Source organism: Rhinolophus sinicus, chromosome 14 (genome assembly GCF_057876585.1).
Source record: "Rhinolophus sinicus isolate RSI-liver-muscle chromosome 14, RSI-T2T, whole genome shotgun sequence".
In the NCBI taxonomy this organism is placed as follows: Eukaryota; Metazoa; Chordata; class Mammalia; order Chiroptera; family Rhinolophidae; genus Rhinolophus; species Rhinolophus sinicus.
This window is the reverse complement of record NC_142514.1, coordinates 82,083,706-82,110,421: the sequence shown is the minus strand read 5'-3', so window position 1 is coordinate 82,110,421 and position 26,716 is coordinate 82,083,706. Positions and strand designations below refer to the sequence as shown.

At 37.5% G+C, this 26,716-nt stretch overlaps 1 protein-coding gene across 3 annotated transcripts in view; it reads left to right on the top strand.

Annotated features, from left to right (window-relative positions):
• RNF182 (ring finger protein 182) overlaps positions 1-24,545 on the top strand; it is a 64,220-nt gene extending 39,675 nt beyond the window's left edge. For 2 of the 3 annotated variants that reach the window (XM_074335203.2, XM_019742957.3), the window contains exons 2-3: positions 13,580-13,738; positions 21,381-24,545. In XM_074335203.2, coding sequence (XP_074191304.1) covers positions 21,588-22,328 — 741 coding nt within the window. In that variant the 5' untranslated portion in view covers positions 13,580-13,738; positions 21,381-21,587 and the 3' untranslated portion in view covers positions 22,329-24,545. The remainder of the gene's footprint in view (positions 1-13,579; positions 13,739-21,380) is intronic. The other variant, XM_074335204.2, reaches the window with a different exon arrangement.
• Positions 24,546-26,716: the final 2,171 nt, after the last annotated feature.

The following is a 26,716-nucleotide window of genomic DNA, read 5'->3' as shown; positions in this document are numbered from 1 at the left end:
GCCTGTGCTACCTTGGTAAACAACATACCAATGGCTCTTGTATTCTTAGAAGTTGTATTCTAGTATTGGAAATTGAGAGCAAACAAACAAATACATTAGTGAAATTGGGTGGGTGGAAGTTTGTTGAAGAAAGTAAACAGGGTCATAGAAAATAAAAGGTCAGGGATTTTTAAAATAAGGTATTTCAGGAGGACAGTCTTGAGGATTTTATATTGCAGTTGATGTCTATGAGAAGGGATGAGCTCAGTAAGGACATTTCTAGTAAGGACATCTTTCATCAAGGAAACAGCCTAAAGCAGGCAAGAGTTTGGACTGTTTATGGAACTTAACAAGGGTCTCTGTGACAGGAAGGCGACATGGGCAGTGGTTCAAGATGGGACTATAGGGACAGCAGCAGCCAGAATGTATAACACCTTGCTCTATGGAATTTGGATTTTAATCTCTGTGGAAAATGATTGAACAGACAGTAAGTATCATCTAATTTATATTTTTAGAAGGTCACCTTGGGCTGTTACAAAGAAAATAGTTTGTAGTGGGGCAAGATGAGAAGCAAGAAGATCATTTGGGAGGCAGTATTATAAAGGGCAAGGTCAAAGATTGGATGAAGTTGGAAGGTTGGAGCCACACTTTGGAGGTAGAATTGACTTGACTTGCCAATGGATTGGATGCGAGCAGTGAGGTACAATGTAGAATCAAAGATGACTCCTACTTTTTGACCTTAAAAACTGAGAAAATGGGGGTGCCCTTAGTTATGATGGGGAAACTGTGTGGGGTGGGGATTAGAGGAGAGGATTAAGACTTGACTTAGACTTAAGTTAAATTTGAAATGTTTGTAAGAATACAATTGGAGGTGTCCAGTAAGCAGTCTGGAAATGAGAGGAAAGGGATGAGCTGCAGACACAATACTGGGGGAGTAGTAAGGTGGTATTTAAAGCTGTTGGAGTAAATGAGATAATCCAAAGGAAAGAGTGCAGCTAGAGAAGGAACAATGGCTTAAGACCAAGTACAAGGGTGTTCCAACATTTAGAAAGTTGATGTAAGAGGAGCTGGCAGAGAACACTGAGAAAGAGTGGTCAGGAACAGAACTGGAAAAGTATGACATCACGGAACTAAGGAGAAGAGAGGGTTTCAGGAGGAAAGGCATGGCCATTGGGTAGAAAATCTTTGAGAGGTGAAACAAGGTAATGGCAGAAAAGGATCCATTTACCTTTATAATCAGCTTCTGCTTTCAGAAATCCAATGTTATTTGTCTTTGCATGCCCGACAATCTAGCCCATTGCCTGACACATAATAGACATTGAGTAAATACTTGTTGAATGGTTAAATGAGAGATAGTATCAAAATAAGGCTACATCATGAGCTATCAAGAGTTAAAATCCAACTGTTGCTCTTTTAAGTGAGTTTCTTTAGCAGTTGAAGATGACTTTCCTATCAATTACTAATATATTGATAAAAATGTATTGAAAGTCTGTGATTTTCAGTCATGGCTCCAGGTGTATAATTGTGTACTTTTTTGATCAGTAGGTATATTACTTCTGTCTCCCAAAAGAAAGGTGGTTCCAAATTGGTTTGGAAGAAGAATATGGTGGGGGGGAGGGGAGATAGAGAGTTAGTTTTATTTAAAGAAATCGGCATCAAAATAACCTACTTCTACCTAAGTTTGAAATTGTAGAAATGGTGCAAAGCACCTATGTTAATTTCTTTAGACATTTTATTCTTTCTTAATATGGTTAGAGAGTTTTATTAAAATTTGGCCAAGGGAAATTAGGGAAGAAGGAGTTAATAACAAAGAGATTTGTCTAGTGAGAAAGGACTCAGTAACTTTTAATAATGTAATTTGCAGCCTGTATTTTTATTAATTCTTGATCGTCTTAAGTTATATTTTCTTCTCTTCCAAGTAAAGTGTAAGGTATGAAGCAAACAATCTAAACTTACAAGACTTATACATTATCTGTTAGTGCCCCATAGACATAGTAAAAGCAAAGAATAAGCAAGGAAAAAATAATGAATTCATCAAATAGTGGAGATTATCACTATTTGCAAAACTGGTAGATTATACTCACTTGGCCTGTGCTCTCTCTATGGACAGAAAACCTATGTACCTTTTGATACTGTGTTCAATGCATATTCTTATATCTAGTACCAGTATATTCTTATATCTAGTACCAGTTTAGAACGCTGAAGTACTGTAAAAATATCAGTGGGTACCTTATTTCTAAATTTCTAATAGCATCCATATAGTGCTTATTTCTGAAAAATATTTATACCTATATGATTTCATTGAATCCTCACAATAAGCTTGTGAGGCAGATGTTATTCAGAGTCCAAGATCACATAACCTTCAATGTTAGCTCCAGGCTCCAAGTCTAGGTCTCCTGATTCCAGATGGTATGTTCTTCCATTTCAGACCGCCTGCAAGTGTGGTCATGCTCCTGGCTGCACAGCCAGGTCCTGAGGTTGCACATGTGGATAACTGTACGTAGGGTGAGGAGTACCTGTTTTTCCTCCCTTGTTGGTGGACATTTATTGGTTTAAAACCGCGGGGAAACACTGCATGATAGATCCCTCCTTCATACGTATCAGTAGTGGCCTCTCATTCAAAATTAATAGCCTAGAATTCTAGATCATTAACTTGACTGTATTCTAATACGTCGATTATGATTCCCCATCAAATTAAGTTGTTTGGTCTTGGAGGAGTGGTAAAGTAAGAGTTTTCATCTTTAAGGGAAGTGTTCTGGAAGGCGCTCAGTACGCTGCTAAGCAACCATTAAGGGTTATTGGTGTTATAGGTTAAATTCATTTAGAGTCAGCTGTTGATCCTTCAGTAATGAGTGCTTGGTACCAGTTGAGCCTATTCTTTTAGTGTTTTCTAAATTAGAGCCTTTTATTATAGCAAGAAGGATTGTTTTCAATGAAAAGACATAGCAAAAACCTTAATTCTGAGATTATCACACTATACAAAACTACAAATGTTGTTAATGTTCCCTAAGGGACAGCTATGGTAATTGGGACTGAGACCAGCATATTATTGATTAGTGATTATTATTATTTTAAATTAAAGTTTATTGGGGTGACAATTGTTAGTAAAGTTACATAGGTTTCAGGTGTACTTATTAAAACAGTAATGTGAGTCTTTCACACTCTAACTGGAAGCCAACTTACAAATCTCCAGATGGAAAAACTGGGCTTTCTTGAGGGTAGATGCCACATGTATGGTTTAAACTTCATTTGCGATGGAAATGCCATAAATTCTAAGGTTTGGAGCATAGGGTTTTGTGAATGAGAGGCTTGACCTTAGAGCGACAACAAATGTATATCATTAATCAGTAGCCGAGCTTAAAAACCAATGTTCTGCCTCAGTTATTCACAAAGAGGAATGTTGCTACAAGTGCTAGAATCTCTCATGTATTTTGGGGCAGAGTTCTTAGTCAAAGAATTTAGGATGTCATAAAAACTGAAGATCAAGAAATGAAAATGTTTGAAGAGTGATGTTCCATTTTGCACACACAAAAAATCAAACACAGAAGCAATTTAACACCATCTCTTAAAAACAGGAACCATAGATAATGAAAATGACAATTCCTTAATTTGTATCAATTTTTTGTTAGAGAGCCCTTTGAAATATGTTGTCGCATCATGTAGAGAGCAATGTTAATAATGTTTATTTTCGAGAATGGGAAGAGGATCCAGGAAATGAGAATTGAAACTTGGCAGTTGTTGCTGTTTCATAAGGAAAAATATAACCTGTCTCGTTAATGCCAAATTAAAATGGTTGATGGACCCTGCAAACATGAGTCAGGCTAAATGAAACCTGTATGAGAACTACTTGGAAGAAACTAAACTCATTCTGAGACATATAAAAGTAATTTATATGGACAGTGGAGTGATACACAGGATAGAGCCCTGGACAAGCATAAAATAGGATTTCAGTGACAGCTTAGTTTTTGGGCTCCCTTTGTCCTGACTTCTTATGTAATCTTGGAAAAAATGCTTACCTTCTATGGGCATTTATACATCTATTAAATGGGAATTTTATTGTCCTTCACTATTGTGAAGGTTATGCAATGTTTCTAAAAATTTTAGAGAAACCCTAAAATTTAGAGCTCCTTAGAGAAACTGTCCTTAATTAACAGACACTATTATAATAGAAATGATACAAGTTTATATACATAAGAATATATAGAAACTGTATTCTGACCAAGAATTTTCTAACACAAACAAAAATTGTAAGAACTATAGGGTCAGGCAGCTTCAAAGTACATAAGAAAGTCTTCTGGGTAGGAATGATAGCCATTGATGAATGAAGAAAATAATTTCTCTTGACAGTGATGAGCTTTGGAATTGTTTGGAAAGGGATAGTTGAACTTGATGTGTTGGTTATCTATTGTTACAACACAAACCACCTCAAAATGTAGTGGCTTAAAACAACAGCCATTTTATTTGCTCGTGATTCTGCGGATCAGCATTTTCAGCTGGGCTCAGCAGGGATGATTCTTTTGCTGGTCTCTCTTGGGGTCACCCATTCCAATGGTCGTAATCACGGTGGTTCACCGAAGCTGGTTGGTCTATGATAGTGTTTGGCTGCTCTCTCTGTCTCTGTCTCTGTCTCTGTCTCTGTCTCTCTCTCTCTCTGTCCCTGTCTCTCTCTGTCCCTGTCTCTCTCTGTCTCTCTGTCTCTCTCTCTGACTCTCTCTCTGTCTCTCTCTCTGTCTCTCTGTCTCTGTCTCTGTCTCTCTCTCTCTCTCTGTCTCTCTCTCTGTCTCTCTCTCTCTCTCATTTCTCATCTTCAGGGAGACAATCCTGGACTTCTTCACACAACTTCTATGACAGCAGGAGCAAAAGCTGCAAGGCACCCTGAAGTGAGGGTTCAGCACTCTCAGAGTCACTTCAGCTTTATTTTATTAGTCACAACAAGTCATAAGGCCAGCCTTGACTTAAGGGGTGGGCAAGGGAAGCAGATTCCTCCACCTGTGGGTGGGATGAATGGAAAGTCACATTTCACAGGCTGTACACACTGTGGAGAATTATTATAGCCATTTACAAACAATCTGCTACCCATGATAAGGGAAGGGCAAAGGATATTTAGGTAAATGGTCTACTAATAAATTTAAAATTGAAATAGAAGTCTCAGCCTGAACCGTGGTATTTTGTTGGGTTGTGTTCTGTTTTTATAGCAGGGTAGGAGTGGGTGGGTGGGGAGGCAGGTGTCTAACAGCACTGTGGCCTTGGTCCCCAACTTTCGTGTAAAATAATAAACTACATTGCCTAATAGTAAAAAAAAAAAAAAAAAAAAAAAAAAAAGAATTGAAATAGAAGAGTTATATCGTGAAAAGCTGAGGTAGAAGACCCAAAACAGCCTAAGACGAAAACAGTGGAGAGACCCAAAACAGTTTTACGAAGTATATATGAATGTTTTGAAATAGAAACATGAAAAATTCTTATCTAATGGCTTTTTTATATAACTGGTATGCACTAATACCAACTCACTGAATTAAAATGTACAGTTTGTATGGTATTATTTAGGAAGGGTAGCCAAGGGAAAAGTAAAGAGATTCTTGTCTCCTTGTGTGTCAAATTTATGGATTCTTGGGGTCATTTTGCTATAGAAGGAAAACAAAAGTATGTGCAGAAGGGAAAATTTGTAAAAAGATTTTCAAAAATAGTTACGAAGTTAGGGATGAGTATCAGTTTGATATGTATCTTTTTGTAATAGTCACTGAACATGATTAGAACTGCCAGTATTGTCCCCAAATTACAACTTTAATCACAAATTCTCAGATTTCCCATCTGGATAAATATTTGTGGGAAAAATCCAGGAATTATAGTTGGTAAGGATTCTGGGATATAGCAGGGTAATGTGGCAGGTTATTCTGCCTTTCTCAATTCTGCTGTCTGCCTCTGCTGACCCAGAGCATTCCTGGAGCCTGTAGAACCCTGTGTACAGGTGAAGCCCTGAGCTCCGTGGGAGTTGAGGAGGAAGGGAGCAGCTGGGGGCATTTTTCCTGGGCTGGGCTGGCACTGAAGACTGGCATCTGATGCCCTGGGGGAGGGTCAGAATGCACTGGATACTATAAAGAGCTTGACCTACTGGAAAGAAAATTGAAAATCGCCCTCACTCCATTGTATGTACATGAGTGTGTGTGTGTGTGTGTGTGTGTGTGTGTGTGTGTGTGTCTCCTACAGGAGACACAGGTGAAGATGAACTCCTGGGCTGAGTCCTCACTGTCTTGGAGGCTGGGAGAGTGTGAGGAGGTGGAGCAGAAAGTCTTCCCTTGGCAGGACCCTGGCACCTTCCTGGTGTTGCACAGCTGGATCGCAGCCGGAGAGACCACTGTGCTCCCACCACTCGTAGAATGGCACTCACTTCACCCCAGTGATAAAACAAAAGGAGATGATGGCACCACAGCCAAAGAGAAGACAGCTATGAGGACAGATAGAACACATGGTTAATGTGATAGAGTGACAGCTGGAGACAGAAGACAGCCTGACAAAAAACAGTAAGGCACATAAGGGGATTGAAATGCAGTACAAAAAGACTTCCTAGAGATGAAATGCATGATTTTCCAAATCGAACATTTCAGTAAATGAATTGAAGGAGATGATGATCATTCCTGAGACTTGAGTTAGTGGTTTGGTTGGTCAAGTGGAAGAATCTTAGCGCACAGAACAAAAATATAAAGGAATGGAGTTCACAAGAGAAAATAGATCTAGGAAATACAATATGTGAATAATAGAAGAGCCAGAAGGAGAAAAAAGAACAGATGGAGGAAAGACAATAATTCAATTAATATAAGATATTAATTTTTTGAGCTTAAATAATATTTTCTGAGCTTAAGAATCAAGACTTGAGTCTATGTATTCAAATGCTCATCAAGTTCCAGGCAAGATTTATGAAAATAGACATCTCTGTATATATTGGAAAAGAATAAAAAGCAAAATCTTAGAAGCTTACTGGCAGAGAGAACAAATTAACTACCATTAAGAAGTATCAGACTAACAGCAGATTTCTCATCTGTGCACAGGAAGCTAGAGATTATGGAGAAACTTCTGTAGATTGTGGAGACAAAAAGCCAGCAGCCCGGAAATCACACACATAGCTAAGATGTCATTTCCCTGTCAGAGTAAATGACATTGACTGTTATATAAGAAACCAGAGATGTCCATCACCCATTTTTAACAAAAATACTCAGGCAAAGAGTATCAAACAAAAAAGCATCCAAACAAAAAATTAATCAGAAACACCTCAAGATGAGGGGAGACAGTAGCAGAGGAAATTTTTCTAAATTAATCGACTTAAGAAGGAAAGAATAAGTTCAAATATAAGTCTTTACGTTGAATGTGAATGAACTGAATTTTCCCATTAAAAATTTGATGCTGTTAGACGGAGTTAAAAAAGCAAAACTCAGACATATCGTCTTTATAAGAAACACTTCAAACAAAGTGATGGAAGTTGAAAATAAAAGAGCGGAGAAGGATCCCAGGCAAATACAGAAAGTCAGAGCTAGCAATAATAGGTTTAGAGAGATAGTATTTAAATTAAAGGCATAAATACAATAAGGAAAGACATTATATAATGATTTTTAAAAGGCACAGTATGAAGGAGATAAATAAACTTGCATATATAAAATAACATAGCCACTAAGTCTGTAAAGCAAAAGTATTAGAAATGCAAATATAGTTATGGTGAGACACTTTAATAAGCCTCTCTCACTGTATCAACCTGCCTGAACTTTATGTAGACCCCTAAGATAGAGAAATTGAATAAATAAAGAAGTTATATTTAATAGATATGCTAGAACCTTACGTCCCTTCAATACAGAATGCGCTTTTTTGCATTTCTACAAAACTTAATCATATACTGGACCACAAAGAAGACCTTAACAAATTCAAAGGAAAAGAGATTTTTATAGACCTTGTTCTCTGATCATAATCTCGTAATGTTAGAAATAAATAATAGAAAGTAAATAGAAGAGAAACTTTATTATTTGGAAATTTCAAAACATGTTTTATAACTTTTGTATCAAAAGTGAAAATGAGTTAATTTACAAGGTATCTAGAAATCAACAGAAGGAGCACAGTTTATTCCAAAAGGTGTGGGATGGAGTGAACATAATGGCCAGTGGAAATTTTGCAGCCTTTAGATGTTTCCATTATTTAAGAATAAAGACAAAGTGCACCCTTATTATGAAATGAGAGAAGAGAATGACAAAAACAAAACAAAACCTAAACTACATTAGAAAGAGGGAATAATTAAAGATAAAAGCTGAAGTTAATGAAACAAAAAATTACAGAAAGGATAACTATAATAGCTGGTTCTTTGAAACTATAAAATAGATACAAGATTTATGTGTCTGATTGGAAACTTCATAAAGAGTAAAATATTTACAAGACTAGAAATGAGAAGAAGGACATAATCAGAGATGTAGGACTGATTCAAAGAAGATAATAAAGATAAGAATTCAATTCTATGGCAAAGAATTTGAAATACCAGAAGAAATGGATTATTTCCTTGCCAATATAAATGTCCGAATTTGACTAAGGAAGAAGTGGAAAATTTGAATGAGACAGTACCATTAAAAAGATTGGAAAAGTGATTAAAGGCCTACCATTTATAAAGACAGTGGGATCCTACGGAGTTATAGCTGAGTTTTATGTAATCTTTCAAAACCTAATAGTTTTACCATGATTTAAACTGTTCCGGAAGATTATGAAAAGCTCCTAATTCATTTGTAAAGTAAGCATACATTTTAACTACAAAACTCAGTAGAGTATAAAGCAAGTCTGGAGACCTATTTAATGGTGAATATAGATGCAGAAATTCTAAATAAAATATTAGCAGATAAAACCCATCAGCTTATTTGAAGATGCAGCTATGACCAGGTAAGGTTTATTCCAAGAATGTAAGAGTGGAAATCAGTGCAATCCCTCACATGATCAAATTAAAGGTAAAAAACCATATGGTCACATCAATAGATACTGGAAACGCATTTAACAAAATATGTAGACACTAATAAAATGTATAAATTAACAAAAAGAATGGAAAAAACTACTTTAATATAATCCACCGTTTACCAACAGTACCGGTAGGTGTCATCCTAAACAGCAAAACACAATAAAATTACAATTAGTATCAGGAATTAAGCAGTCTGGCTATTACTATGCACCCATTCATTTAACAAATATTTTTTAGCACCTGTTTTGGGCCAGGCTATTATTGTATGTTCTGAGAACTGAATAAAGAAGACAAAAAACTATGACTCGTGGAGCTTATGTTTTTGTGGGAATTATTATTTAACATTGTCTCAGATTTTCTAGTGAATTCATTACAACAAGAAAAATGAAATAAGTGGAATAAATATTAGAAAAGACAAGCTTAAACTCTCTCCTTTTCCTAATGATATGATTGTATGACTTTCGAATCCAAGAGACTCCCAGTAGAACTTATTAGAATGAATAAGAGAATTTGGTAAGTGGCTGGATTCAAAATACATAAACAAAATCCCTCCACCTGCCATCATAGCAATAGGTCCTTAGAAATGAGGACTGGGAAATAATCACAATAGGGAAAAAACATACAAATATTAAAGAATAAGTTTAAAAGAAAGGCATGAAACATGGAGAAAATGAAAATGTCTTAATGAAGAACATAAAGCAAGATTTGAACAAATGAGAGACATACCATGTTCTTGGCTTGAAGGATACATTTGATGCAATTCCAATTCCAGTCCCAACAGTTTTTGTTTTTCCAATTTGATAAAATGATCTGAAAGTTTGTAACAGAAGGTTAAGTGCCACTAGTAATAGCTGAGGAAAGAATCCTTCCACCACCTCCCTCCAAACCACTGGAATGTAAACTCCATGACGGAAGAGATTTTGCTCCCTGTTGAATCCTCAGTCGCTATAACTGTGTTTGGAACACAGTTGACAGTAAATAGTTGAATGAGTTAATAAAAAAAGACTACTGAGGAGAGATTTACCAGGTATCAGACTATACTAAAAAGCCATGGTATTCAAATTGTTACAGTCGAGACCCATGGCTAGACGAATAAATCAGTGGAATATAATAGACAGTCTGAAATGGATCTCAGAATGTATGAGAATTTAATACATGACAAAGATTGTATTTTAGTTAATCAGCAAATAATGGATTATTCGACAAATGGGATTGATACAGACAGCTGCTGACCTGGAAGAAAATAAAATTAGAATCCTATGTTATACCACATATGAAAATGAAAAAAAAAAAGTTAAAAATAAAGCAAGACAAATTTTGTAAGAAAATAACTAGTACATGTACAATACTAGGAGCAGTATTAACTAAGATTAGAGACTCAGAGCTACAAGAGAAAAGATAAACATGACTGCATGAAAAGTTAAGAATTTTGTATTTCAAAGGATATTAAGCAAAGCCAATAAATCGTAAATTTGGATAAGTGTTTGCAATACAGAGGACAGAGTTTAATATCTATAATGACAAAAAGCATTTACAAATTGACTACAAAGGCCCAACAACCCAACAGAAAAATCAGCCAAAAATGTGAAGGCGTAGTTCAGAGAAGAGCAGATGCAGAAGGCCAACAAATAAGACACTCAAACTCAAATGATGATATATCACCCTTCAAATTGGCAAAATTTAAAAGTTCAGAAACATTTTTTGCTGTTAGGGGGAAAGAATACTCATATTTCTAGTTGCTGTAGGTGTTACAGTCTTAGAAAGTAATCTGGTAGCATATGGTAGAAGTAATATCTGTATGACCCAGGATCTCTTTTTATTCTACTTACTTATTTTTTATTATTAGTTTCAGGTGTACAAAACAACATAGTGATTAGACATTTACACCCCTCACAAAGTGATAACCCCCACTAGTCTACTACCCTTCTGACACCATGCATAGCTATGACAGTACCACTGGCTATATTCCCTGGGTTGTACTTTATACCCCATGACTAACATCTGTATGTAAGGCTATGTATTACAAGGTTGTGTTCTGCAGTAATGTTGGGGAAAAAAATAGAGATAAATGAATGCTTAATAGGAAAGGCATGGTTGGCTCCATAACAATACATCCAAATGGTGAAATACTTTGCGGCTGTTTAGATAGGAATTTAGAGATCTATCAGTTGAATTGAGAGATTTTCATGAGCCATTATTGAATGGGAAAAGCAAGATGCAGGAAACTGGTTATAATATAGTAGTTAGAAAAAAGTGTTGGAAAAAGTGTGCATATGTGTGCCGTTAAAATATGTACATGGATAAATATATGTACATGGAAATAGATATGGAAGAAAATACACCAGGTAGTTAATATGGGTTACTGGGGATAAGGGGGTGAAATTCCGGTTGATATGGATGGAGGGAAGTGAAGAGAAGAAATTGACCAAGTGAAAAAGAACATAAACACACGCAGAGACCACTAATAAATAACAATATGTATGACTTTTTATATTTATGTATATAAATTTGTATATGCGTGGGCACATGCATGTGTGTACATGTGCAAATGAAAATTTAAAAATAAAGAATTCCTATTGGCTCTGGGTTTTATTCAATTATTTATTTATAATTTCTGGAATACTATACTAAGTAGGAACCTAGATCTGAAAACAATAAATTCTCAGTCAGAGATGGCATGGTAATTGTATCATGGTTCTTTTTGTCATAAGTAGCAGAAATCAAACAACAAAACTAGCATAAGCAAAAAAAGGGGATTTATGGGTCACGGGAGCCTTCCCATGCAATTAGAGCCAAAAACTCAGTGTAGCTGTCATCCGGTGTCTGTCTTCTGCTGCAGTCTGTAGCTCGGCCTCCTGCTTTCCTTCTCTTTTTATTTTTGACTTTATTCTCCGTCTGGATGGCATGGCAGTTCCTTCATACATCTTTTTTCCTGGTTCTGTGCTCCCTCCCCTGGCTTCTAGCATATTCCCTCTTCCCCTAGCTTCAAATAGAAAAAGTCCTAGGAAAGAGCTTTGACAGGCCTGGTTTGAGTCACATGCCCACACAGACTGGTCCCGCCAGCAGGAGGGTAATGGACTGCTGCCATTAGCCAGGCTTGGCTCACAAGTCCACACCATTGGAGAGAAGGGAGGTGCAGTATTGTGGTTAGTGTGCACAGCCCAACCACACTCACATAGTAGGAGTGAGTGGGGAACTTCCCCAAAGAAGCAGTGGCAGGTGAGATGGGAGCAGTGTGGTCTGAAGGTAGACAAAAGGACTCTAGGTAAACAAAGCAACAGATGACTACTGGGGCCCTTTGCTTCAAAGTGCTGTACAAGCCAAGTTTGCATCTTCAGTATCAAAGGAATTGAACAGTGGGAGAAGTAGATTTGAGTCAGATAACACTATATATACATTTAGGGCAGGGAAAATTGTCATTCGTCCAAGAGCTTACGTTGACTTACGAGAATTAGAGTTGGTAATTATCTATTTGTGTATTCTTATCCCAGGTGATTTATAAAAGGATTAAAGACTTAAGTGATTAATAAGGAATACTAGCTTCATATATTGAATATGTGATGTATTTTTCTAGGAAAAGAAAACCTTATGTATTTATTTTTTCCAGCTTTATTGAGATATAATTGACATAATATTTGGTAAGTTTAAGGTGTACAATGTGATGATTTGATACACATGTATACTGCAAAATGTTACCACCATAAGGTTAGTTAACACATTCATCACCTCACATAATTACATGTATTTATTTTTAAGGCAGTTTTCGTATGCCAGATTCTTTCCTGTGTACCTGGTGAGACATACTTTTAACAGTTGTTCTCATCAAGGAATGCTCCACACTTGCTCATCCTAAAGATTTCATCCATCTTAACATTGATTTACAATAATGCCTGGATATTTAGATGATAAATAAATGACTGATATTTCAATTTTTGTGAAAAAAATTAATGAGCTTGCAACTCGCAGAGGCAAAAAGGATAAGTGGATCCAAAATACCCATTGACAGAACAATCTGGTCTATTAAAATAGCTAAAGTATTTAGCCAAAAAATTTTTTTTAAACACTAGTACAGAAAAATGTACTGCCCGGTGGTGTAACACAAAGTAAACACATGTAAGTACTACCAAGGTTGAGAAACAAGGTCAGCCTCCGGGCAGCTGGGCCCGTGCTCTCCCCCAACGCTTGGTCCCCTGAAAGGCATGTGTTGTTTGGACTTTTATACTGATTACTCCCTGCCTTTTCTTTTTTAGTTTTACCACCCAAACTTGCATGCCTACTACAGCTTAGCGTTGCCTGTGTTTTTGAGCTTTCTTGAAATAGAACCATACAGTATGTGCTCGCTAGGGTCTGGCTTCCTTCACTGAACATCATCATGGTTACCCACAATTACGCAGTGAAGGCAGAGGAGGAACGGGCTGGAATGCATATCATTTCAAGAACCAAATAGCAACTCACACTAATTGTAACCCTATGAAGTTACAGATTTTAGGTTATTATATGTTCGAGTTCTTGGAGGGACCTTAGAGTCATAATGAAGCAGATGAAGTATTTATTGAGCAGTCTGGCAGTTGGTACCCCAACTTCCCAAGAGAAAAACAATCACCATGCTGTCTTATGCCATTGCAGGAAGAAACGCTTGGGCTGGCTGCGTTTCCAGCGGTGCTACCAGAGCTCAAGGCTGTCAGCCAGTCCTTCCCAGAAGTGCCACGCTCACAGGCAGGACATGATGCAGTATTTCAAGGTGGTGGCGTGGATTTGCTAAAATCGGCCTTACAATTAAAGCAGGTATCTTTTTCATCATCTATTAGAATATTTAGTATTTTCTTTGCATTTTACTAAGCCCCCATATGAATTTTTATAAATATGAACAGTATGCTCACATGACATTATATCTTAACATAGTGAAAGATCTGATTGAGTGTTTCTATGAAAAAAGAAAGCTTTGTTTCAAATAATAACCCAATAATTCATCTAAGCAAATAATGTACATTCACTGAATTATGAACTAGAAGTTGTGACAGGCCTGATATAGAACATTCCTATTACTCTTCCAATGGGGAGAAGTTTATTACAGAAAGTACTAATGTGACCAGTTGATTGTGAATGCTGACAATATAATGTGTTCTCATATACACGAGCCGTTCTTAGTTTTCATTTTTTCCAGTTTTATTGAAATATAATTGACATACAGCACTGTGTAAATTTAAGGTGCACAGCGTAATGCCTTACATATATTGTGCTGTACCACAGTAAGTTTAGTTAACATCGACCATCCCATATAGATACAAGAAAAGGAAAAGAAATGATTTTCCTCATGATGAGAACTTGCAGGGTTTACTCTTTTAACTTGGAAATATACCGTAGAGCCGTGTTAACTATAGCCATCATGTTTTACATTATATGCCTGGTACTTATTTATCTTATAACTGGAAATTTGTAGTTTTTGACCACCTTCATGACTCCCCCTGCTGCCCCACCTCTGTTAACCAGAAATCTCATCTTTAGATCTCTTTTTCTATGTGTGTTTTCTTTAGATTCCACATATGAGATCAAACAGTACTTGCCTGACTTATTTCACTTGAGCATAATGCCTTCAAAGTCCATCCATGTTGTCCATTTTATGGCTGAATCATATTCCGTTGTGTGTGTATATGTGTATCTATATCACAAGTTCTTTATCCATTCATCGATTGATGGACACCAACGTTGTTTTCATGTCTTGGTTATTATAAAGAATGCTGCTATGAACCTTGGGGTGCAGATATCTAGTTGACGTTATGTTTTCATTTTCTTTGGATGTATACTATATCCAGAAGTGGGATTGCTGGGTCATATGGTCATTCTATTTTTAATATTTTGAGGAACCTCCATACTGTTTTCTATAGTGGCTGCACTATTTAGATTCCCACCAATAGTGCATAATGGTTCTCTTTTCTCCACATCCTCGCCAACAATCGTTGTTTCTTGTCTGTTTGATAATAACCATTCTAACAGGTATGAGGTGATATCTCACTGTGGTTTTGATTTGCATTTCCCTGATGATTAGTGATGTTGAGCCCCTTTTCATGTACCTGTTGCCCATTCATATATCTTCTTTGAAAAATGTCTATTCAGGTCCTTTGCTCATTTTAAAGTTGGATTATTTGTGGGGTTTTTTGGTATTGAGTTGTATGAGTTCATTATACATTTTGGATATTAACCCTGATCATATGTGTAGGGAAGATGTTGAAGAAAATTTGTCTTCATTGGTTGATGTGAGGTTTTGTCTATTAGCTTTGATCTGTTCCTGTATGTGAGGTGATTTCTGTGCTGTGATCAGGGCTTGAGTGAATTCCCCCTTTGGTCTCATTCTCCCGAGCAGGGGAGATACGGGATGAGGTTGCTTTTCTGTCCCCCTTTGGTCTCATTTTCCCTGAGCAGGGGAGATATGAGATGATGTTTGTTGTTCAGTCCATGTTGTGAGGTGATGTTTAGCTTAGGGTTCAAGAAATTCTTGATCAAGAATTGGGAGAATTCCCTCTTTGTTCTGTCTGTTTCGCCCTCATCAGCAGATGAAGTGAAGAAGTAGCTGTTATATCAGGATGATGTGACAGGCACGTTGCCAGGCTTTAGAAGACCTTGGGCTGTTGATCCCAAGCAAGAACAGTAGATATTGCTTGTCCGGATGAATTGGCCCTTCAGCCGGATGGACAATATTCATATCAGTAACTTCGGACCCTCCCGGAACTGGCCATTCCCGGAGGGGGAGGCAGGAACAAGAAACTTGGCTCCAAGGTACATCTGAGAAAAATATATGACAGACCTCAGTTGACAGTATAATAATTCTTATTTCATCATTTGGTCATTTGTCATTGGTGATTTGTCATCATTCTAACATTTTGAGGACCTCCAGCAACATGTAGCTTACACCACCAGGGATGTCCTGACTTCCAGCCGCGAACCTGGTGAGGTCTGGCTGGTTCCTACCTCTCCAGTGTTGTTCCCCACGGTTAGCCTTCTTGAGAACTTGTTAGCATCTAGAGAACTTGTGTGCAGTTTGCAGCTTACAGCATCAGAAGACGTCCTAACTTCTAACAACGACAACAGCAGCAACATTCTTCAGATCGTTAACACCTTGAAAACTTATGTGCAGCTTGCAGCTTATAGCATCAGAAGACGCCTTGACTTCTAACAACAACAACGCCAGCAGCAGCAGCAGCAGCATTCTTGGGAACTAGCAAGCAGCTGTGTGGGAGATGCCTGAGTTTCTCTCAGCTGCAGATCTGGCAAGGTTTTGATTTATGACTTTTTCAGTGCTGTTTTCCCCCAGTTTGGGGAGCTTTTGACATCTACTGTAATAGTTACTATCATCTAGAGCTTATGGCTGTTTTTGGATACTCCTAACTGGTGTTATTTGTGTATTTAGCCAAGTGATTTTTGATCAATAGTAAACATATGCTGGGATCTCTTAAACTTATATGTATGTATATGTACTCCTTTGAAATGACATTGTTAACAATGTATATAGTTTAGTCTTAATCACCTTTACTTTCTGTCATTATAACACATTCTATTAATTGCCTGTCTTTTGCTATTGCATGTTGCTAAATAACTTAATTAGATATTACTAAATAAATTCATTAGCCCCACTCTAGCCTGTGTCCCTTCTCCTTCCCCCCCCCCTCGTCATTACATAATTGGCGCAGTGAGCAGGGTGGCCTTATTTCGAAAGTCCTGGGGGCCTGGGGTCTCCTCCCACATCCTGAGATGGGAGGACACCCGCTTCGTGCTGTTAGCGAAGCAATGGTCTCATGGGACAGGCTTCTACAAAAACTGGGATGCTTTTGCATCATGCCGAACCAAAAGATTTCCGGCAGGCATTAATGACAGTCGTGGAAAGGGGGGAACGAAACTTCTTGACTAGGTGTGGATGGTGTTTGTTAACTGCTTATCAGGTTTTTGGAGCAAAAAGGCTGCCAGAGGCCGCCAAGGCCTATACCCCTTTGAAAAACAATTACTAGCTTGTTGCTGGACTTTGTTGGATACTGAAACTTTGACCTTAAGCTATAAATTATACAGGTTGTTTACAGTTTTATCATGTGTACTAAAATGCCACTAGTACACGGGTGACAATAATGACTTATTACCAATAAATACAAATTTTGAGGCTGAATTGTAGGAAAGATGTTGAGGAAAATTTGTCTTCATTAGTTAATGTGAGTTTTTGTCATTGGTTTGCTTTTTGTTCCCTCACATGAGAGACTACATGTGAGGTGATGGTTAGCTTTTGTCTGTTTCTTTGTTCCCTTACATGAGAGACTGCATACGAGGTGATGGTTAAGTTATGTCTGTTGACTCTTTGTTCTCTCACATAAGAGACTACATGTGATTACCAATGAATACAAATTTTGAGGCCTAATTGTAGGGAAGATGTTGAAGAAAACTTGTCTTCATTGGTTGATGTGAACTTTTGTCTATTAGCTTTGATCTGTTCCTGTACGTGAGGTGATTTCTGTGCTGTGACCAGATGTTGAGTAAAGTCCCCCTTTGGTCTCATTCTCCCGAGCAGGGGAGACATGAGATGAGGTTTTCTGTTTGGTCTCATTCTCTCAAGTAGGGGAGATATGAGATGATGTTTGTTGTTCAGTCCGTGTTGTGAGGTGATGTTTAGCTTAGGGTTAAAGAAATTCTTGATGAGGGGTTGAGAAAATTCCCTTTTTGTTCTGTCTGTTTTGCCCTCATCAGCAGATGAAATGAAGAAGTAGCAAAGTTATATCAGGACGACGTGACAGGCACGTTGCCAGGCTTTGGAAGGCCTTGGGCTGATGGTCTCATGCAAGAACAGCAGATATTGCTTGTCCGGATGAATTGGCCCTTTGGCCGGATAGGCAACATTCATTATCAGTAACTGCCGGACCCTCCCAGAACTGGCCATTCCCGGAGGGGGAGGCAGGAACAAGAAACTTGGCTCCAAGGTACATCTGAGAAAAATATATAAGACAGACCTCAGTTGACAGTATAATAATTCTTATTTCATCATTTGGTCATTTGTCATTGGTGATTTTTCATCATTCTAACATTTTGAGGACCTCCAGCAACATGCAGCTTACGACACTAGGTGATGTCCTGACTTCCAGCCGCAAACCTGGTGAGGTCTGGCTGGTTCCTACCTCTCCAGTGTTGTTCCCCATGGTTAGCCTTCTTGAGAACTTGTTAGCACCTGAAAACATATGCAGCTTGCAGCTTACAACATCAGAAGACACCTTCACTTCTAACAACAACGCCAACAACAGCAGCATCTTGGGAACTAGCAAGCAGCTGTGTGGGAGACGCCTGAGTTTCTCTCAGCTGCAGATCTGGCAAGGTTTTGATTTATGACTTTTTCAGTGCTGTTGTCCCCCAGCTTGGTGAGCTTTTGACATCTACTGTAATAGTTACTATCATCTAGAGCTTATGACTGTTTTTGGATACTCCTGACTGATGTTATTTGTGTATTTAGCCAAGTGATTTTTGATCAATAGTAAACATATGCTGGGATCTCTTAAACTTATATGTATGTATATGTACTCCTTTGAAGCGACATTGTTAACAATGTATATAGTTTAGCCTTAACCACCTTTACTTCCTGTCATTAACACATTCTATTGCCTGTCTTTTGCTATTGCATGTTGCTACATAACTTAATTAGATATTACTAAATAAATTCATTAGCCCCACTCTAGCCTGTGTCCCTCTTTCTTTTCCCTACTCGTCATTACCATATATATGGTTTGCAAATATTTCTTCCCACCCCTAGGTTATCTTTTTATTTTGCTGATCATTTCCTTTGCTGTACAGGAGCTTTTTAGTTTGATGTAGGTCCACTTGTTTATTTTTGGTTTTGTTGCTTGTATTTTAGGTGTTATATCCAAAAAATCATTGCTAAGAACTATGTCAAGGAGCTTTTTTCCTACATTTTCTTCTAGGAGTTTATGGTTTCCAGTCTTACATTTAAGTCTTTAATCCATTTCGAGTTAAGTTTTGTGAGTGGTGTAAGATAGTTGTCTAATTTCATTACACATACATCGTAGGCCATTTGTTGGTGTTTCTATATGTGTGCTCTTTTTTTTTTTTTTATTAGTTTCAGGTGTACAAAACAATGTAATAGTTAGACATTTATCATTTATATCCCTCACAGTGACAATCCCCTTCCCTCCATCCACTACCCCTCTGACATCGCACACAGCCATTACATTTCACTGTCTCTATTCCCAATGCTGTACTCCACTTCTTTTAACTATATACGTATATATCTATATGTATGCTCTTGCTTTCTGTGCTTTTAGATGTAATTTTGCTTATTTATCCTCACTAAATATTTTACTCTCTGTTTTCTTCTTTATGTACATGGTTACATACTTTGTTTTTCTTTTTCACACGACTTCACATACATCAGTCCTTTTGATGGTGATAGGGGAATCAGTGTGCAAATTCTACCATTACTTCAGCATGCCTGGAGTTTCGAGGGCAGTCAGACTGAGTGGGAAGGCAGCTGCAAGGAGACTGTAACGCGTTCGTTTCTGATGGGCCTTTGTCTGTGTGTGGCTACCAGAGGGCTGACTGAATGGGAAATGTCCAGTAAGTGGATCACAAATGACATGCCCAGGACTAGGGACCGTTCTGTCAAAGCAGCTAGGACTGGGTGTGGTGACAGCGACAGAACACCTTCTTGTTCCTTGGCTATCATCCTAAGGATGTTCATCCCGCAGGAGAATCAAAAGCCAGCTTCGTAGAGTTAAGGGCCAGGTAAAGTCATGTTTTGCGGTGATGTGGGCACATGTATGCTGAACAGGAGCAGGAGCAGGAATGAGAAAGTATTTAGGGCACGTGGAAGGAAAATGAGAGAAGAGTTGATGTTTGTGTCTGTGTAAGAGGAGAGATACAGAAATTGGCTTATGGTGGCAATTTTGAAATACATGCTTTCATGTAGAGTAAACTGTATTTTTGTTGTTGTTGTTAAATCCCACCTACATGTTTTGGCTGATGTCAGAGATTTGATTTATTGACTTCCTTTTCCCACCAAGAATACCTTGCCACTGATATACACTATATTATGCATTCTTGTATTACATGAAGTCAGTTAAAAATTAAAGTCATAAACAAAAAGGAAGGTAATATGTATTCATTTACCAATTATTCATGAGTTCAGAAATTATCCAAGTTTAGCTACCCACTGCCTCTTTTCTGTGAAGGCAGTGTGATCCATAGGGAAATTTCAGATTCTAGCATAGTTGCATTCTCCTTCTCACCACTGTCATGGCAGCCTTCTACTATTATTGCTTGGGGGTGTGCTCAAAAATTCAAGCACATTTTGATATTTTTCCAAGAAAAACATAATTTAAGGCAAATTACTACCCAAAAAAACCACATATATTAAAGCAAAATAAAATTTATTTGGTGATTTCCCATATTGTTTCTCCCTTCCATTAGTACTAATAATTAAGAACTAACATGAGCACATGAAATCAACCTTCAGCCATTTGTCCAAAGCCAGTAATAGCAGCTAAAGGTCAGCATTAGGGACTATTGATTGTATTACGTTTTCTGTTCACTATAGAAAGAGAGTTTATATGAAATAAAGTAGGCAAGTAGGTGAACGCTGAGTATTTCTTGATAGCTATGCATGCACGATTCTTCATGTTTGCAGATATAACTGTGCATGTGTTATCTGTGTTTACTTCTCTTGCTTGGGAATTGAACTTGACTTGTTTATAATGCTTATGTCAGGTGTCATAGGCTTCACGCTTCCTTGAGCAAATGTATTTGTACAACTATGGTTTTCAAGACTAGTATTGAAACAAAAAGTTTGAAATTGAATAGTCAAATAATAAAGGCATTTATAACAGATTCCTTTACACTGGGAAGGTGAGAGCAGTCTGCTGTATTTAAATATGCTTTCATCTCTATCAAAGTACTTTCTGAAAACACAATGTAAGCATTTATCCTTAAGATTTCCCTTCTTTTGTGTGTTCCTAAGCACTAATGAGGGTATTTAGACAACTGGTATTTACACCAATGACACCCTTCATTAGCCTATATTGAATGGAATTTGATTACAAATGTATCTATTTCTGATTTGTGTGCCATTCTATTTTCAAAGAAGCCAGAATTTGTTACAAGTTTCAAAGAGACAAATCTCTGTATCTAGCCATGCTTACAGTGCTCTGGAGTGTATTTTACACCATTAAGAAAGATTCTTAAGTCCTTCTTTACTATCATATATGTGGACTGAAAAGGCTAAGCATGAAGATAACACTTTCCTGTTCTGGGGCAGGAATGTGTGAAAAGATGAAAGGGATTTAACCTTTTAAATCTATTGCTTCTTTTTGGTAAAGCTCAGAAAATTCCATAAAGCACTTTTCATTAGAACTCTTCACTATATTAGAATCTTTTTTTTTTTCCTTTGCAGACCCATATGGCCTTTTTAAATATGCATTGGAGACAGAGATTTATACCTAGAAGCTGAAAATGCCTGGAAGGTTTCTGGTTTCTGTCACTACCTTTCCTGCCTTTTTGCATCTGTGCCTGATTTGGATGATGTGATACTCAGAGGCACACCTTAATCGAAGTTCTTCAATGAGACACATCCGGCCAAAGATTGTATGCATAATTCAAGATGGCTAGTCAACCGCCGGAAGACACTGCTGAGTCTCAGGTCTCCGACGAGCTGGAGTGTAAGATCTGTTATAATCGGTACAATCTGAAACAGAGGAAACCCAAAGTGCTGGAGTGTTGTCACAGGGTTTGTGCCAAATGCCTCTATAAGATCATAGACTTTGGCGACTCCACCCAAGGTGTCATCGTCTGTCCTTTCTGCAGATTTGAGACATGCCTGCCAGATGACGAAGTCAGCAGCCTGCCCGATGACAACAACATCCTTGTGAACTTGACTTGTGGAGGCAAAGGCAAAAAGTGCCTGCCCGAGAACCCCACCGAGCTGCTGCTGACCCCCAAGAGGTTGGCCTCTCTCGTCAGTCCTTCTCACACTTCCTCCAACTGTCTGGTTATAACCATCATGGAGGTGCAGAGAGAGAGCTCCCCATCTCTGAGCTCTACTCCTGTGGTAGAATTTTATAGGCCTGCAAGTTTCGACTCTGTCACCACTGTGTCACACAACTGGACTGTGTGGAACTGTACCTCCCTGCTGTTTCAGACATCCATCCGGGTGTTGGTTTGGTTGCTCGGTTTGCTGTACTTCAGCTCTTTACCCCTAGGGATCTACTTGCTGGTCTCAAAGAAGGTCACCCTTGGGGTTATCTTTGTCAGCCTCGTCCCTTCGAGCCTTGTTATTCTGATGGTGTATGGTTTTTGCCAGTGCGTGTGTCATGAATTTCTAGATTGTATGGCACCTTCTTAATTGATAAGCAAACTAAGAAATGGGGCACACATTGCCATGTTTCAAGTTAGGTAATTCATCATTTATTTCCCTTTATATTCTCAATGATTAGCGTTCATGACCTCAACAGAGCCATTGGCCCTATGGCTGAGGCCCGTGTTCCATCACATGTTGACACAGTTGGTTTTCCTGTATGCTGGAAGTACAAATGTTCATATCTATTTAGTGTTAGCAAAGAAGCAAAACTGTGTAAACTAAGGATTTCACTCGGGCCTGCTAGGCAGACAGTGGCGGGGGCAGGGTTAGGCTGCAGGAGAGGTCTTTGTGGAAGGTTCGGAATGAACTGATTCCTCTTCTCATCGTCATCAATAATCTACAATGGAGGGCGGACACCAGAGGAGGGCTGTTCCAAGACACATCTATTTGAAGAGTTCACTCCTTCCGCAGCTCAGCTCGTGGTGCTCCCCTGAACCCCCTTCAGCTGTTTTCTCTCTTAGGTTAGTGCTGCTCTCTGTGGGCGCTACCCCGGCTGAGGTGTTTGATCACTTTGCACATGCTCCCTTGCCAAGAGGAAACGCGGCCTCATTCCTTCATGTGGTTTCAATTAAATATCTGGTTTGCCATATTACTAAAGAGAATTAAAAACATTAAGCCATTTGCGACGAAGTGAACTTCATGACAGAATGTGGCCACTTGTGTTTGAGACACACCCTTTCCCCATGTTTATTTTCCAGTCTTCTCTATTTTCTTTGAAATTCTCACAGAACAGTTATTGTTCATGGAAATCTTCGTTTGTGTCTTTCCTTAAAACAGTTTAGTTTATTTTAAACCACATAGTTCAATAAACTCCACCCCTTATCCTGAATGAGGTTCTATTTAAATTAGTTACTAAAAATTTATGAGGACTTTTCATTTTACCCCCATTGTATTTTAAATTCTATTGTGGACTTATTTAACTTAATCCCATAAGAATTTGGGGGTAAATTGTGGCAGTGGAAACCCAGAAACAATGAATGAGGTGTTCTGGCTCACAGTTTGATGTGATGAGAACCTAAATATTTTGCTGTACTCTCCTGAGTTAACCAAAATATAATGGTTTAGATTTATGTGCGAGACTGTGTTGCAGCAGGCCAAGCAAAAGGTTGGGCAAGAAACACGCAAAGCTGACGCCCTGCTGGAAAAGACCCTTCCAGGAAGTAAAGTGGAGATGGAGATTGCAACTTCACAGAGTGCTATTCCTTGTGTTGAAGTCTATTTTAGAAGGGTTTCAAGATCTTACACAATTTATTTCAAATAAAAGTATAAGCTATGTGACTTGAGTTAATGAATTTGGTTTCACGATGTAGGAGCAGTTGAATGTATATATTTATGAGAAGAAATTGTTTAGCATATTTTAGGTTTGAGGGAATAGAGTGTCCACGGAAACTAGGCAACAAAAAGCTTTTTAGTCTCTAAAACCCATTGCTGGTGATGAACATTAAAATATTTATAACTCTTAGAAAGGGGCATTACTCAGACTACTCTAACTTGTTTGTGATGAAACATTTGTTGTGTGATATATACAGTGGACCAGTTCCAATCTCCTAATTCAGGAAAAATTGACACTTATTTCTAGAATAGCAGTTTGATTTTAATCGTATAACTATTAACTTTGAGAATATGGATGCCCAAGGTAAGTATGACAGGAAAGTATATGTAGGATGTGGTCCAATGAATTTAAGCCCAAGACACATCTAAATACATTTATGATTTCATAAAATCTAGTTTAGATAGCATTGTGAATACAATTTCCAAAAATCTATTTGTACTTAGAGTAAATACAAGGGTTAGGAGATGTTTTGTGGTTTGGGTTTATATATTTACAAGGCTGTGTTTTTTTTTTTTTTAATTCTCATTTTATCTACCGAAGATGATGTTAAATTTGATGTTAGAAATGTAACGGCAGACAAGTTGGTGAGTTATCATATGATGAGATTTATAGAAAGCTTTGGACATGGTTACTAAGCATTTTGCTTATTTGTATGTCTGCAGTTTTAAACTTGTATCTGTTTGTGTACTGTGATGGTCTTTTTTTTTTTTTTTTGGTTGCTAGTAAGTTGATTTGATTGTAAAGACTTTAAATGTATGACAACAAAAAAAGCTTTTCATGCTGTTGAATGAAAAAAGGACATGCTTCAATATGTTGTTCATTGTAGTGTTTTGTTTGTCCATTAAATTGTTATTATTTCCAAACTAGAATTTTGATTTCTCTGACTCGCTGTTAAGATTTAATGATTACTTTAGATCTTTGTTTACCTTAGATAATTGCAAACCTGAATTTCTATAAACCTTGATTCAGCTAATGCCTTTATCATATGCCTGAAGATTTTCAGACCCTTCCAAGTCTAATCTAACCCATTCCACCTCTAAAAGCCTTCATGCTTGGAAAAAAAAAAAAAAAAAAAGACAGACAGAAAGAAAAAAGACAGGGAAGAAAAATTAGAGAAAATGAAACAAAAATATTGTTTTTATCTTTTAATACAATTTTCAATTTTAATTTGTTTTATTCATTTTCCAGATTTTTCCAAAGTGCTTAAAAAAATAGAATCCATTTGGGCTGGGGAATCTAACCTATGTGGATGGAGAAAATTTTTTAAATTACCTGATATCTAAATATGACCATTGTTAAGCAAAATAGGAATAATTTAGGAATATATAGCAGTTAGATGCTTATGCTAATTAGTGAACTGGTACCATGTGTTAATCCAGAGATATGGTTTCATTCACTCCAAAATCTCTACATAAACGAGCAAAGAATCGGGTTAAGGAAAGCAGTTACCTGTGCTAGTCATGGCATGAGTGTGAACTGAGCTAATCTGCTGAGAGACCCTTGAGTGATGAGCGTTTGCCTGGTAGTAAAACAGATACGAGGCCTCAAACACACCCTGGTTTTGAAGAAATTTTCAACCATGTCGACATGGAAGGCAACGGGACCCTGTGTTGATAGGCAAACTGCTTTAACAGTTATATATATGAGCTCTGTGACTATTGAGGTACAGAACAAGTTGAAACAAGTTCACTTGAGACAGTGCAATGAGGTAAACTACAATTCTACATATTTCTACTTTTTTTTGAGACTTTTTCTTTTTGCATACTCTTCTTGATAAAAAAACAAATACTTGCCTTGATTCTTGATTCTTTTGATAACATCACAAAAACACTACATATTCTAGAGCTTTCCTCAAAGCCTTAATGGTCCCTGAAAAAGTTGAACCAATTGCTCTTAAAGCTTCAGTCTTATGTTTTCCACGTCTCTGCCCTTTTCTTAGATGTTTACTACTCTTCGCTACAAACACTTTATGAATTTTTACTCCCCAAAGAAACTAGAGACTTAGTATTGAGTCTTCCCTTGTAAGTTTACTTTTGTGTAAAAAGATTAAAAAAAGAAGAATATGAATAAAACCTTGAAATTTCAGTAAATTTCAAGTGAATCCTTAGGCAATATAGATTCAGCTCAATTGCTCATATATATCATTTAAATCTTGGTATCATATAAATCTAAATATATTCAGTGTACAGATATTTGTGGTTTTGACATAAACGTGCTTTAAATTTAGGAATAAAAAAATCAAAAATTAAATTTTATCCTAAATATTGTGTATACTAAGTAGGGATATGTACTAATGTATTTTTAAAAGTGACGGAAACTTGATTTAATTAAAACATTCAATTACCTGGAACAGTTATTCTGCAAACATTTTAATTAATCAGGAGTTCATTAGATTTGCAACATACTAATTTTTCCCCTTTAAATGATATGGTTGGGATTTCATAAGAGAAAAGAATGAGCTCTGATTTAGTAGGTCATTTTCGATCTTGGTTTGCCCATGAAATGCGATGATTTAGGTAAGAAAGTTTCTATGTTCAGACCCATAAATGGTCTGGCTTGAAGACTTACATTTGAGTATCTCTGGCATTTCAATAGCCCCTGAAGCTAAGGGAGTCAAGAAGTGGAGAGTGGGAGAAAGCGGATGACCACAGCTGAGCTCTCTGAGGCTGTAACGTGGAAGCAGAGGAGAGGGCGAAGGGATTGCGTTGGGTCAGCAGAGCCAGAGGAAAGTGAGGAATGGAAACTGGAGAATGTGGTCACCAGAACCAAGAGAACAGGGGTGGTATTAGGATGATTCAGTGAATACAAATGGAAGCAGATTTCAGATTAGTTTACTTAAAACTAGGTTTTTCAAGATTTTTTGTGAAGGTTTTCAAATACACAGAAAGTTGAGAGAATTGTATAATTATCATTGGTACAGTTACCATTTAGAGTCAGCTGTTAACGTTTCGCTATATTTGCTTTTTCTCTCCCCTAAAAATAAGAGATATCCTCTAATTTGAGTACAGTATTATATCTAAGACAATAAAAACATTCCCCA